This window comes from Parasteatoda tepidariorum, chromosome 10 (assembly GCF_982258835.1).
Source record: "Parasteatoda tepidariorum strain Cologne lab strain chromosome 10, Ptep-v5.0, whole genome shotgun sequence".
In the NCBI taxonomy this organism is placed as follows: domain Eukaryota; kingdom Metazoa; phylum Arthropoda; class Arachnida; order Araneae; family Theridiidae; genus Parasteatoda; species Parasteatoda tepidariorum.
In genome coordinates, this window is record NC_141764.1 from 2,445,341 (window position 1) to 2,460,975 (window position 15,635).

A 15,635-nucleotide genomic window follows, 5' to 3' on the forward strand; every position below is an offset into this window, starting at 1 on the left:
ATGATAGATTTAACTTTGTGCATCAAAAGTTTTATATCTTAATAATTTGTAACCATTATTATTTTATGAACTTTAAATATCATATGATGAAAAAAAATACTGTACCATGTATTTCGAATGATTTTGTGTTTACATTATTTTAAAGTGCGAAGGGACTAAACATTTTTACGAATCCCTAAAAAAAAGATATTTCAAGGTAAGGCCAATTAAAGTATTATTTGCGTCAACTGATTTTGTTTTGATATCTTATCTTCAAAAAAAAAAATTCTCCTTTTTTTGTTGTTGTAGTGAAGTTATTTTGTGATCTTATCTGATATTCAATTGTTTTATATTTTTAATTCTATCTGTTGTTGTAATAGTGGAATTGCAATACTTGGGTGACACAATGGCTATAAATTACATTCAAAGTAAATATTGAAACAGGAAAGAAGACAGAATGGAATTTGCTGGTATTTTCTTTGGACCACTGGCTGCAACTTTCTTTATTGCAGTCACTACACTTTTCCTGCTCATATGGTGAGTCGTTGATGTAAATTTCTTCCAATATTAATTATTTGTACAAATAAAATGCATTTCTTCTAACATTAATTATTTCCAATCCCTGGCTAAATTATGAGACGCAACTCTAAGATTCTATGTAAAATCTTAATTATCATGTGATGATACTCTATACAGCTCTACATGATTTTACGCTGCTGAAACCGGTTTGCACTTGTTTACGTTCGTGTATCAATGGGTTAAAAGAGACGATATATTATATAAATTTCACGATAGGATAAATGAGACGAAATATTAAATAAATATAGAATATTTATTATATCAAGCATTATATTAGTATATTATAATAATTAGATCACATTATGAGACGCACTGTGGCTTTTTTTTTTTAATACAGTGCACTCCCGATTATCCGGGTTAATCACCGGTACAGGTCGGACGGACAATCGAAAAGCACGGATAATCCGAAAACTCCTTTTATTAAAGAAAAAATCAATATCAATACAAAAAATATAAAAATTACTGTCATTTGCATGCTGTATAAAATCAAACTAGGAATTTTCCTTTTAAAAAAAACGTGTAATGCGCCATATATTGTCACATATTTTACGAATCGCATTAATGTCCCCGTAATCAGATACTCCCATATAAACTAATATAGTTTCCACAGAGCAGCAGAATGAGAAATTGTATTTTCCTCATTTGCAACATCTTCTGCATCAGTTACTATCGTCATTATTTGATTTAACAACATAACGATGTCTTCATCAGTCAAATACTGGAAGCCAGGCTCACATGCATCAATTTGAAACCAATCATCTAAATTTTCTTCATCAAGAATTTCGAAACCTTCGATTTCTTTTGCTTGTTCAAGAATACTATTATCATACTCTTCTTGAATATCTGACGAGGATTGTTCATCAAGCGGTATGATCTTTCTCCAAGATCGTGATAAAGTAGACGATTTTACCTTTGACCATGCTGCTGATATTCCATATACTGCAATTCAATAACGAATATTGCTTTCAAAAATTTGGTAGTGTTATAACTTCATGAATCAAATTTTTTCAATCTTGAAAATATTTCTCTTTAAATTTTTGGTTGACTCCGGAATGAGCACGGATAATCCGCAAACCGGATAATCCGCGCACGGTTAATCGAGAGAGTACTGTAATTATACGTTTTGCACGAGTTTATAGGCAATACTTTTATATTTAAACATCCAGGTAATAGGTTTTTATTCGGTAGATTTTTCATATACTTCTTATTTGTATTTATTTTTAATGTATTGCATGACAATCCATTGATACACTAACGTCACGCAGAAACCCATAGGACCACATTGCAGGACCCCTATTAAGCCTATAATTGTTTCTCCGGGTAGGGTACACTAGTGCAGGGTAATATAATACCTGGTCCAATATAAATATTAAGGGGAGATATAGGCTTTTGCTCTAATAAAGAACATTGACTTCGAATTTCCTCATTTCAACACACTCTTACACACAGCAACCTATAGGCATGGAGCTAGGCTAATAAACTTATAATAAGCTTATAATTGTTTCCCCTGGTACACACACAGTAATATAATACCTGGTCCATTATAAATGTTATGGGTCAATATTAAAGGGAGATATAGACTTTTGTTATAATAAAGATAATATTTATAAACGTTATTTATTATAAATAATATTGCATTAAAGTTCAGCTGATGTACTGATTCGTGCAATGTTTGGTTTATCACACTATAAGGAATATTTCAAATAAAAAAATGCTTTTTTTGGAGATAAACTGTTTCTTTCAGTACTTTTTTTTAATGTAATAATGTAGACTTTTTGCTAATTTTTGAGGCCCTCCAGAAAGTATGGGCCCTAGGCCCGTGCCTATTGGTCCTAGGCGATAATCAGGCCCTGCTAACGTAAACAAGTGCAAACAGTCTGTGTAAAAACAATAAAGCTGTATAGAGTATCACCTGATAATTAAGATTTTACATAGAATCTTAGAGTGTGTCGAATAATATGGCCAGGGACTGTATATATATAAAATTCATTGCTAAGTTATTATCCAATTTTAATTTTTACTTTGAAATAGAATAGAATTTTCCTAATAGTTGTGTGAGATAAAAAGCAATTTTTTTTTAATGCGATGAGTGTTCCATTTGTCGTATAGCTTATAAGAAATTTTAGAAGCCATGAAAAAAAAATGAAATTACGCTCATTTGCTTTTTGATGGCAAATATAATAGACGTTTCTGTAATTCTTTTTAATTTGTTGTGCATGAACAAAAGTGTTAGATCACCTTATTTTAAAATAAATTTTTTAAAAAAAAAGTAAACTTTGATGAATGAATTTATTTGTTTTTATGTAGGCATTCAATTCGGAGTCACCAATATTGGAAGAAAAGAAATGTACCCTACGCGAAGCCACTTCCTCTTCTTGGAAATATGCTGCAAATCATTTTCGATGTGAGTTCTTATTTCATTCTTTCCTCTTCTGTGCCAATTCTTCAAGTCAAGTGTGAAAATTTAGCTAAATTCCGTCCGAGAAAGCCATGAAAATATAGATTTTTGTGGTCATACATACGATAGATTAATGAAGAAGCTATCATAAAACGGATTTTACACTGCACTGATACTTTGTTTAAAAAAAAAGTTCATTAAACATAAAATAAACTTTCTATTCGATTTGGGGCCCCCTCTGATGTGGGGCCTGGGGCAACTGCCCCATTCTCTGGGGATCCTGTACACACTCGACTGCTAATAGCAACACAGGATTAACCACACACACTTAATACAGCTCTCATGGATAAAGCTCAAGACCTAAACTAGCTCTCCCTGTCTTTCACAAATAGAGCAACTAGTGGTATCCGTTCATCTAATTATATCCCTAATAAAATTCTGACGGGGGAGTATTGGCGTAACTACGATTATTAAACATCGATTCCCTAGATTATAAGGCATGCTAACTTGTTTCGATTTTGAGGTACCTTTTGATAGATGACGGTTGGTATTGTCCGATTAACTCCTCCCCCACATTGGTGACCCGGACGTGATTTGAACATACAGTAACGCCCACTTCGCAAAATTCCTAACAGTGCCTTTCTCTACAGTGCCTATCACCAAAATTAAGCAACATTATAGTGTTAATAATAGTATGGTGACTTTTTACGTTATCCCGTAAACAAATAAGTACATTTTCGCCGTTAATTTTGCATTTTAGTTCATAGCTTATTTTTATAATTTCAATTAATACCGATTACCAAATTTAATGAAGCATCAGTAAAATAATATGAGCGTCAACAATTGGTGTTTTTATACGTTTCTTCTCAACGAATTAGTTCTTAATTTTGCTTTTTATAATTCAAAATTTCTTTTTTTTTTCAATTGTGTACTTGCATTTTAAGAAGAAGATCTCGGATACCCACACATTTGACCTATGACGTCAACGCCAGCTGATTGGCGATTGAAATGGGCTACAAATGGGTGGCGTAAAGCAGAACTCTCTGTTTATGACAACACTTCGCATGCTTTCACAGAAAAAGGAAGTACGCTAATTTCTGTCTTGATTTTAAAATCGATTAAAAACTTTTAAATTATGAAACTTTATCCAACTGATAACTACATTGAACATAGTTCTAAAAGAAAGCGTTGTTGCAATTTTAGAGATATGTTTTTGATAATGAAGTACGATAAATATTAAGAAATCGTAGTGCATTCCTATCCAACTGAGTAGAAGGCATATTTTCCCCAGAAGGCTTATTCAACTGTTGCGATCGCCAATAGTTAAAAGTGAAATAGCATGTTAAAGTTGAGCTAAGTTCCTCCACATAAGTTAGAATATTAATTAACTCGAAATTAATTCAATACAATTTCAATCAATCTTCATCCAAAAACCTTTAAAACTGTTCGTCCCGCAGTGGACTGATCGTTATGACACGGTTCCCAGCAGATCACCGAAGTCAAGCATCACTGGCTGCGGTCAGAGTGCGAGTGGGTGACCACTTGGATCAGTCTGCATAGGGACCGAGGGTGTGCGGTATTAGTCCTCGTTAAACTGTGCTACCGTAAAGTGCTCGACTTCACGTGCAGGTCGTTGGGCTACAGAAGCGGGGGTGCCATCCCCTCTGCAGAGGATCAAAATTGTGATGGCATGTCTTCGGATCATCCTCAGGGATGTTTCCCAGACCGTCACCAATAGCCCATTGTGCAGCTCTAGCGCGACGTAAATGAACTACAACTACAACTTTAAAACTGTTCTGTCTGTTTTTCTACTGACAAAGGCTTATAAGCCTAAATTGAGCAAACAAACCTGCAAATGTATGTATGTTTTACATATATGGCAACACCTCTTCTGTTTTCATTCAAAATTCTGTTTTGAAAACAGTACGATGCATTGCGCTTACTTCTTTTCTTTCATTTATTAAAATCTTAAATTAAACTAGCCATGATTCTTTTTTGAATTGTTTGAAGGAAACTTAATCTTCTACAGCTTATTTTGAAACAGTGACGTCCGCTAAGCCAATGAGAAAATTCCATTTTTTAAATATAAAACATAGTTTCAAAATCAGTCTCCGTCATTTGTTTACAATTGTACTCATTTAACTTATGATGAATATCGTATTTTTAAAGCCTACTTTGGGGGGGGGGGGTTACAAGCGATCCGATATTCAGACACAAATTCTAATTTTTATTAGATATATGGGTAGTTATATGAAGGAATCGCTCTTTATTATATGGAACCTCGAGACCGTCTTAATAGCAAGAAAAATGTTTTGCTCCTCTTTAACATGCCATACTGTTCAAAATCGAACTAAGAAAAACTTTCCATACATAATAAAAATGCATTTTTAAGATATACTATAATTTTAAACAAACTTAAGCACATTTTTATCTTCCCAAAAACTCAATGCACATAAAATAAAGCATTTTTAAACTATGCATAATTTTTTTAAAAAGATGAAATGCTAACCAATTGCAATCCTCAAATAATAAAATAATTTTCATAACCAAGAATCTAATTGAAATAATTAAATTAAGAAAGAAACATAAAGGTATAACAAATAAAAAAATTCAGAAGGTATGAATTATTTTGTCACACTCGTCGTTACTAAAACATCTTTCAATTTACATCGGACATAAACCAGTTTAAAAGTTGCTCTCTCAGAGTTGTTCTGTCATTCTAAACTCTTTCAATTATATACTTTATTTATTTAATTATAAATTCTATTTGTTGTTGTTGTTAATTTACGTCGCTTTAGAGCTGCACAATGGGCTATTGGCGACGGTCTGGGAAACATCCCGGAGGTTGATCCGAAGACATGCCATCACAATTTTGATCCTCTGCGGAGGGGATGGCTTCCCCGCTTTGGTAGCCCGACGACCTGCGCGCGTAGTCGAGCACTTTAGGGTAGCACAGTTTAACGAGGACCAATACCGCACACCCTCGGTCCCTACACAGACTGACCGTAGCCAGTGATGCTTGACTTCGGTGATCTGCTGGGAACCGTGTCTTAACCATCAGTCCACTGCGGGACTTATAAATTCTAAACAGAATGGGATGTGATCAACCATATTTAGAGACTTTGTGACTTAGAGAGTTGAGTATCCTAAAAACATTTTAACGTAGAAAAATAGATTTTGGTAGACTTATAGAGTTTTCCTGGTGATAAACTGTTCAAATAATTGGTTTTTGCATGATAAGCAATCTCTATTTAGTAAAGAAAAAAAATTGACACTTTTTACATGTTTTAAAAAATATATGATGCAATGTTTTTGCTCCTAATTTTTTTTAAGTACAATTTATGAAAAGTAAGATTATGAAGGGCCCCTTTGGTGTGGAAGCCCCCCTAGAAAACACAGTGGAACCAATATAGTTTATGATCTTTTTCTTTGATGTTACATCTGGCCAGCTTTACAAACTAGTGAAATTTTAAACAAGGGTGATTTGTGATTTCAAGGACTAATATATACGTCTTACGGACTAATATATACGTCTGTTTGTATTCATTCATCAGTTCTAAAGACAAACCAAGGGTGCTATGATTCTAGTTTCTTTGTAGGTGAAAAAGTAAGCGATTTTATTATTATTTTTTTTTATTATCTCTTTGTAGAATTCCTTTTGGTTTTGAAGTTTAAAAACTTATTGAAATTTGGGGATATTTACTTATCGTGATTTGTCGCAGCTACTACTACTAGAATTGCCAAGGTGTCGAATATAGTAGGTGCTAAAGATTTTAACTTGCACATTTCTTTAGGAAGCAAAACTTGTTCTTGTAAATGTTTGCCCGGGGTTGACTACGCCTCATTATCTTCAAGTTTGTCCCTTTCTGTGATGTTTTTTTTTTTTAGTTTCCCGAGCGCAGCTGCCGTGAAGTTGCCAAAACTCTGCGATTATTCTGCCACTGATCACACTATGGAAATGTCTCCTGAAATTTTATTTATTATATATTACTTAGTGTAACAACATTCATCATAGCTGAACCAGACAATTTAGAAAGAATTAGACAATTTAAAAAGTGATTTTCAGGGCCCAACTTAGCCTAATTAGGGCCCTGGGACAAAAACTTCTTTGGGGCCCCCCTTTGCTTCAGTAATGAAGAAGCGAACTTTATGGAGGTATTTAAATTTTTCACCCCATTATAGATATCAAGAATACTGACTGGAACCTAAAATGGCTATGAAGTCCTCCGATGGTCAGACGAAATATCGTTCTGTCCATTTTATTGATTTTCTGACAATTCTTTGTCTATCATGCCGAATGCAGTTTCCTGATTGTTAATTTTGTCATCTAACTGCGAAAAATTTATATCCTTGCTGACATGAGAGCGGAATTCAGCTAAATTTACACAATTACAATGGCTTACTTAAGCCAGTCAGAATGCTGTATTTTTGTAAAAATATCGCATTTTGCAATATGTAAAAATACAGGCTTCTGATTGGCCAAATTTGTTCATCGTCATTACGGAAATTTAGCTGAATTCTACCCTAGAAAGCCTTGAATTTAAGAGATTTTTTGTGTTCATACAATAGATTAATAAAGAAATTGACGGATTTCTCACTGTACTGATATTTAGTTTAAAAAAATGTCATTAAAGAAGGAAATGTAAAATAAACTTCGATTTGGGGACCCTCAGGGCAACTGCCCCTGCCTTAGTCAGGCTCTGATGACTAAAGTGACTATATCTCTGTGGGAACTGCTGTACCAGGGTTGGAATTTTGCCGGCAAAATGGGATTTTTGCCAGGACAGTGGCCTGGTAAAAACCGGCAAAAACCAAATTATCTAGATTGCTGATTAAATATTATTGCAAAATACTTGAAACAAATTTAAATAAATCATAAGGAATAATAATTTGATACATTACATTAAAAAATTATTTTTTAAATATTAATATAAGGGTAATAAGTTTTACAAGGTTTAAAGTTTTTGACCTCTTTTCATTTTAGAATCCTTAAATAAATGTTTTTTTACAAATTTATTTTTTTTACTTCTTCATAATAACTTTTGGTATGTATTATTTTACATTATATCACTCTTACACTATATTTTAAGAGAGACAAAAGAAAGCTAAGATGGATGTTTTATTAGATAGATTTTGATAATCACCTCATTTCTCAATATTACTTCAAAATACAAACAAAACCACACAATTTAAATTCCCTTGATCCTTTTCACTCACACAAAAAGAGGTGGATGATATATTCATCTTACCCTATCCACACAAGTGTCTGGCACTGTAGAAAAGAGAATAATTTTCCGATCAATAATGTTTTAAACTACAAAAATGATTTATTAATAAATTATGGGATAATAATTTTGTTAATTTTTTTAAATTATATATATTTATAGCGTATATTTCAATTTTAGGAATAATTTTGCATCAAAAATGTGTTTTTGTCCTCTCATCTTGGAAAATATAGGTTTTTGCCTCTTTTTACCACATTGCTTGGCAAAAACCTGTTTTTGTCAGGAGGTTTTTTACCATGGTTTTTTCCACCTGCGGCAAAATCTTGCCTACCCTGGCTGTTACAGTATAGATAGCAAATAAAGGTTTCTTTTAAAGGTAAAAACCCTTGAATGTAAACCTAAAAAGGTTTGTTTTTCGGTTTACGTGTATATCTTATAACCTTAAAACAAGATCTGTGACAATCTGCTTATTCTTTGCACATTACCCTCATCCAGAACCTTGGAAAACAACCTTCTATATAAAAAGCTTAAATCAAAGTTGACTTTCAAGCATGAAAAAAATCCTTTAATCAGGGATGTGATTCTTCCGCGAATTAGCAGATTTCCGCTTTTTTTCAAGTTTTACCATTTTTTCCGCTAATTTCCGCTGAAATTTTTTTTTTTTTTTGCACAAGTTAAAATATTTTATGAGGAATTAAATTTTTCGCATAGCGAAAGTATTGAAGTCCTCATTCCTCCCTCAAACATTGATTTTCGTATTTACCTGATTTAAAAGTTGAACGTTGCGATTCTTAATCAGGCGATTTAAATGTCGTACATTGCAATTCTTATTTACGAGATTTAAAAATCCAATATCGCGATTTGTTATTACCCGCTTTTAAAATCCTATGTAGCGATTCGTATTCACGCGAGATTTTGTTTCTTTCGTTTTTGCGGTTGTAATATCAAACATCGATTTTCCTATTTATACGTGCTTTAAAAATTAGACTGTGGGACTCGTATTCGCATTATTTAAGAATTACGCATCGTGATTCGTATTTACATGATCTAAAAATTACTCATCATGATTTGTATTTTCGCATTTTTTAAATTCGATGTAGAGTTTCATATTCACATGATTTAATAGCCTGATTTCGGGATTCATATTCTCTTAATTTAAAATCATGCATGTGATTCATATTTATATATTCATGCAATTTTAAAATTAATCATCGGGATTTATAATCACATAGTTTACAAGTTTAAAAATTGCATTTTTTTGTCAAATTTTTGTATATATATATATATATATATATATATATATATATATATATATATATATATATATATATTCATTCTTGAATTTCCTCTTTTTTACTTTCCAACTACTCTCATCCCTGTTTAATAAAGCTAGTCTCAAGGTGAAAATAATGGACAATGCAATTGGATGGTATCGCTAGCGTGACGTCAGCTAAAACATCATTATGGACGCCCATTTTACCTAAGTGACAACACTTTTAAAAAAAGCTTCAAAAATAATTTTTAATTCTTTTAGAATGAAAGGTTTGAAACTGACATATTTTTGCTTTATTGGAAAAAGGTTTTTATTTTCGTGACAATGAACAGGAAATTCCGACACGACGTGCTTTCTTGCAGGAGACCCGTCAATCTCCGACCTTTGCTGAAACAAAAGAGAGCAATTTTCGTAAAAGATTTTCATGAACGGTTTGGTTTTGTAATAAAAAAATTAGAATTCAATATTTTAAAATTAGCTCAAAATAACAGTTTCTTGAACCCTTTCTTGACTTTTTTTTTCTTTCTTGTAGCCCCAACATTTAGTGGAAGAAAAAAGATATAAAGCTCTAGGACGTATTTATGGGTAAGTTTAATTTTTGCTTTATTGTTAAAATGGAACTAATCATGTCCTGGGCAAGAAAAAATATCAAATATGTTAAGAATATAGTCATATCCGTTGGTAGCCACCCTATTTAAAACAGAGTAGCATTTTTTAAAGGTGCTTATTTTTTTATGTAGGTTCTTTAAAAGCTCTTGCTATGCACCCTGTCGTAGTGATTTGAAATGTTGCATTTCATTCTGAAATTGAATCTTAAAGATATTCTCTCCCATGTAAAGTCTCTCCCCACAATGAAACCTATTGAAAACTTACCTTCAGAAAAGATTATCCAGGTGTTCTAATGAGGTGAGCGAAAACTTGATACTGAGATAATATTGGTTATATCCATAGCCATGGTACAAAGCGTTTTTTTAAAAAGTGCTTATTTTCGTTTTCTAAAAGCCCTTAGGGGTGCTTATTTCATGAGGTGTTTTTATAAAGTGCTTAATTTTCCCTTTTCCAAATTAAGATTTTTCATTTACCGTGTTGATTTTCGCTACGAATTATGCAGAAAGACACTGTTCACATTGTTCCATTCAATGTTTTCACAATTAATTCAACCCCAATCTATTTCGGCACATCGTCAGTCTGTAGCGTATGAAAATGCCATTTGACGCTTTCTGACGTACGCCATTTACATGATTCAAAAATTTTGACAATTGTCAAAAACAATGCCGAATTTTTTTTTTTTTTAACATGACGTTTAAAACCAGTTAAAACCGTCAATTGTCAAAAACTTTCCAACCATGCCTAATTATGATATTTATTTGAAGTGCTTAAAAATATTATTTAAGTGCTTAAAAAGTACTTCTTTTTTGTTTAATAATTTGGCTACGCACCTTGTTCTAACAGAATGCATACCGTTGGTGCGTAGCGTATAAAAGCACCGATCATTGTACTCGTTTGATGAAATACTTGCGGTTCCACATGTACGTCTACTGAGCTGGGTTTGATGAAATTCTTGCTCTCTCATGTGCAACTCTGCTGCATTTTGCAAGATATTCTCAATTTCAGGCTTCATTCCCTCTGAAATCGTACCAAGAAAATCTCTCAATCTTTTTAGGGTGGCTGATATAACCGAGAAAAGAGTTCTTTGTCATTCTTTCATGATTATGTAAAAATCTTTGAAAATTATTTTGCATTTTGTTAATGTATTTAGTGCTTAAAAATATTTTTTGAGTGCTTAAAAGGTGATTATTTTAGATTTTTGTTTTTTAAAAAGTGCTTAATTTTCCCATTTCCAAATTGAGATTTTTCCTTTACCATGTCGATTTTCTCTACGAATTGTGCAGAAAGACGCTGGTCGCATTGTTCTATTCAACATTTTCACAATTTATTCAATCCCAATCTCTTTCGGCGTATCGTCAGTCCGTATCATATGAAAACGCCATTCGATTTACATGATTCAAAAATTTTGACAATTGTCAAAAACAATGCCGAAAGTTTTTTTTTATTTTTGACATGACGGATAAATCCGTCAATCGTCAAAAACTTTCCAATCCTACCTAATTGTGTTTTTTTAAGTGCTTAAATATATTATTTGAGTGCTTGAAAAATGCTTAAAAGGTGCTTATTTTTTGTTGAATAATTTGGCTGTGCACCCTGTGAGAGAATTCTTTATGACCCACTCTTAAAGTTTTTTGAATACTTTTGCAGTGAATATAATTTTAAACCCAATGAGGAATCTTTTGGTGGGGGTCAATTAATAAAATTTTATTTTGCAGGCATTATGAAGGTAATCGTCCTGCACTGTCAGTGGCTGATCCAGAAATTTTGCGTGACGTATTCGTTAAAGATTTTCCTCAGTTCTCTAATCGAAGAGTGAGTATATTTTAACTCTTAAATATTGCTTATCTAATAAGATTTTATTTTAATGAAAAGCTTTAATAAATGCGCAATTTAAGAAAGGGGAAGCTGGCAAACCAGATATGACTTCAAGCTTTACCGAGTCTATGAGCAGCCTTGAATTTCTCAAATAATCCGCAGTAATGGGCTGAGATGTCTGGGCCATCTATGGAGAAGCTCTGACCTTCATCACCTTCACGAATCCCAAGGGGTCACGCCCCAGAGGCAGACCCCTCACTAGATGTCACAACGACATCAAAAAATGATTGGAAAACCCTGAAGATTTAAAATTGGAAGGGGGTTGTCGTGGGTGAGAGGTGCTGGCGTTTGTCAGCTGTTGAGTCAGCCAACGCCTGCGAGTGGCTGTTGCGCTGACAAAGAAGAACAGTAGTGTTAATGACGATTGTCACTTTTTTTGTCGAAAATTTTTACGAGTATTCGGAAATAAACTCGATGACACGGTTGTTTCTTAAAAATTTTGATTACATTTTAGAAGTTAACCTTATAATCTTCATCGTGTTTTGAGAAATGCCTTACATGACTAATACCAACAGTGTTTTTAATTGTTTTAAATTGTTTAAAAAGTTTTAAGAATGCTACAAAATTTCTTAATTCAGCCCTATACTGTTAGACTGACAGACCAAAAACGTCATATCATGGGTATTAAAAAGCTTACAGTGCTAGAAAAGTATACTCTCGATATATCAAAAACCTTGATGTGTCAAAAAATTACTTAGCCTCACATATCCACCCAATATCAATTTGAATTCCTATGTCAAAGAGTTTCTTGTAGAGTCTCCAAGAACATAAAATCGATGACTCGGCAGCTATTTTTCAAATGGAAAAATGGTAGTTTTTTTTTAATTAACTATAAGTTTATTGTATCTGAATTCTTTTATATTTAATGCATAATTATTTTTGTGTTGCCTTTAAAAATAATATTATAATTGTAGCATTTTGACTTAGTGTCAACAATCATACAAATATCTTTATTAGTACATACTTATACTAATGATCCATGACTCTATGTTTTAGAATACTATTTAAGAATTTTTTTTTAGCATATATCATTCCGAATTCGGTATCTCGAAATATTTTTAGCCTTTCTTCAACTTTGATACATCTAGAGTATACTGTATAAAGCTGAGCAAAAAAGTCTCCAAATATGAAACACCACTGTTATTGCTGAATATGCAAATTTATTTTCTACTTTCAAATGTAGATCTTAATTGCTTGGCATGACAATTTTATTTTTATTCTGCATATTTTATTTTATCACCGTCTTAGAAAAGCCAAACCAAATTTTTGGGTTTAAGTCTACCTACTAATGTTCAACTATTGTAATTTTGAATTTTGTAATATTGAATCCAATCTAGAAGACAAGGGAACTCCTGGATCAAGTATTGATAGAAATTTGCCTTCATGGAGGACTTTTTAATGGGACTCACTCGCTTTTGTTTTACATGGAGAGGAAAACCTCCCATGGTTAGTCTGACAGCAAGGAAACTCTCACCCATAATCCGTCTATCAAGGAGGAACTATGGTAGGTGTGAGATGAGTGTGGAATTCAAATCATCCAGTCATCATTGTGGGATTCAAACTCAGTTCACCTCATTAGAAGGCGAACGCTCTGTCCCCTGAGCCTTCACGGCTCTTATTCTCTTTATTTTATATCCGTCAGGGTTTACGACTACCGATGTTCACCTCCGCAGCCTTGTACTTTTGAACCAATCCAGAGGACCAGGAAAGTCCTGGATCAGTACCACCAGAGGTATAATTTGTTATTGGAAAGCGGAGGACTCTGCAACTCGACAGATTTAACATGCACCAGACACCATTTACTACACGGGGAGTCTTCGGCAGGCCTGGGATCGAACCCACGAACTCTTGCACGTGGGCCCAGTGCCCTATTATTCTACTTATTATTTAGATCACGGCAAAATTGATCTAACCATTGAAGAACAAGTTGGAATAAAGTCTATACTAATTCTGTCATTGTCAGGCATGCTGGTTTGCTCCACTAAAAGAAGCAAATCCGAGTTGTGTAAACACAGATTTTGGTAGTTTGCACGCCAAAGGGAACTATTTAACAGAACGAGGTGAAATTTTAGCTTTTAAAGAAGTGAGTGGTTCTTAGGTTGGAAAATTGCAGTGACCTCAAATTTTGCAATCCTGGATGTTATGGCAGAAAAACAGTGTGTTAGAAGGCAAAAAAAATAATAAATGATTCATGACGGCAAGAAAGACAACAAATCTGGAGGTTATCGCTCAGATTGAAAATGAAATGCTGCACAGTAATATTCTGACTTACGAACATTCAATAAAATTCATATTTAGCAAATATTACACAAAAATGCTCTTTTGCTAAGAAACATCTTCAGTACGCATTGCAGTGATGGGGTCTCTTCTGATGAAAAGACATTTCATTTGAATTCATGTTACGACTAACAAACATTTATTTTCCAAACGTCACTTATATTTCTGCAAACTAAAATGAATCGTATCATAAAATATTGGGAATAGGACTGGGGGATATAAGAAATTTTATATCGTGATGTATTGCGATATAGTATTTTCGAAATTCATTTGCTTGTAAGGCACAGAAAGTCAGATTTCTATCAAAACTTCATACTCAGATTGATTTAAATCGATTTATGAATTTGAAGTTATATGTTTTGCTTAAAAAAGATATTAATGTTATATTTTCTAAAAATGATCGCGAAAATAACGAAAGATTTCTTAATTTAAAAATAAATAATAAAAAAATTAATAAAATTGAAATTTATCAATATATTTACCTAACACTATAGAAAGAAAATTTAAAAAATAAGTTCATTAAAAATTATTTGTATGCTTAAAACAAAGTGCTAAATAAATTTTTAAAAAAAATACTTTAAAACAACACTATTTTTAATCATTATTATTTCACATAAATAATAAAGTTAAATTGAATAATTACCGAATTCTGAACGAAAAAACAAAGTAAGGTTTAATTTCTTAAAAATAAAAACAAAATTATGATATTCGATAATATATTTAACGGACAATATTGAAAGAAAATTAAAAAACACGATTATACTCTTTAATAAAACGAAGTGCTAAATGATTTTAAGAAGAAGTTGCAAACTTTACTAATTTTTTTGAATAAACAAAGTTGATTGACTTATGTCCAAATCCAAAAGAAGAAAAATAAGTTTTCTTAAAATTTTATTTATAAAAATAAAAACAACTAAGGATTTATAAATTTAAAATCAGTAATAAAAACCCATTAAATTATTAGAAGTTTTATCCAAAAAGTTTTTAATAAATTAAAATAAAGTAAGAAATAGCCTAACAAATTTAATTACTCTGTCATTTAATTCTTTATGGGCACCTTAAATTAGATTTCTAATTGTAATAAATTCAATAATGTAAAAAATTACTTAAACACATAATATCAAAATTAATTTTCATATTTGAAAGTAATATAAAAAGTTTTGTTTTAAAAAAAATATTTACTAATTAATTAAGAAACACTTCTTTATATATTCTTTTCAATAATAGATTATGTTCAGAACAAGGTAATGGCAGCGATCACAAAGTCAGTCCCACTGCCCACTGAAAATAATCTGCAAGAAACGATATCAAGTCATGACAAAGGAAAAGAAAAAAACTATGAGGCGCGAAAACGAACATGCGAGATCACAATATATATTCTCAAAACTATGGTTCTGATTCTACCACTCATCAATCAAGG

At 32.3% G+C, this 15,635-nt stretch overlaps 1 protein-coding gene across 3 annotated transcripts in view; it reads left to right on the forward strand.

Moving 5' to 3' along the window:
• The first annotated feature begins 300 nt into the window (after positions 1-300).
• Positions 301-15,635, forward strand: part of LOC107436226 (cytochrome P450 3A24) — a 44,907-nt gene continuing 29,572 nt past the window's right edge. Inside the window, exons 1-4 of one of the 3 annotated variants that reach the window (XM_087153869.1) lie at positions 301-516; positions 2,866-2,962; positions 9,987-10,039; positions 11,779-11,875. In XM_087153869.1, coding sequence (XP_087009995.1) covers positions 437-516; positions 2,866-2,962; positions 9,987-10,039; positions 11,779-11,875 — 327 coding nt within the window. In that variant the 5' untranslated portion in view covers positions 301-436. Of the gene's footprint in view, positions 517-2,865; positions 2,963-4,832; positions 6,564-9,986; positions 10,040-11,778; positions 11,876-15,635 lie in introns of those variants that run through there. The other 2 variants (XM_087153870.1, XM_087153871.1) reach the window with 2 other exon arrangements.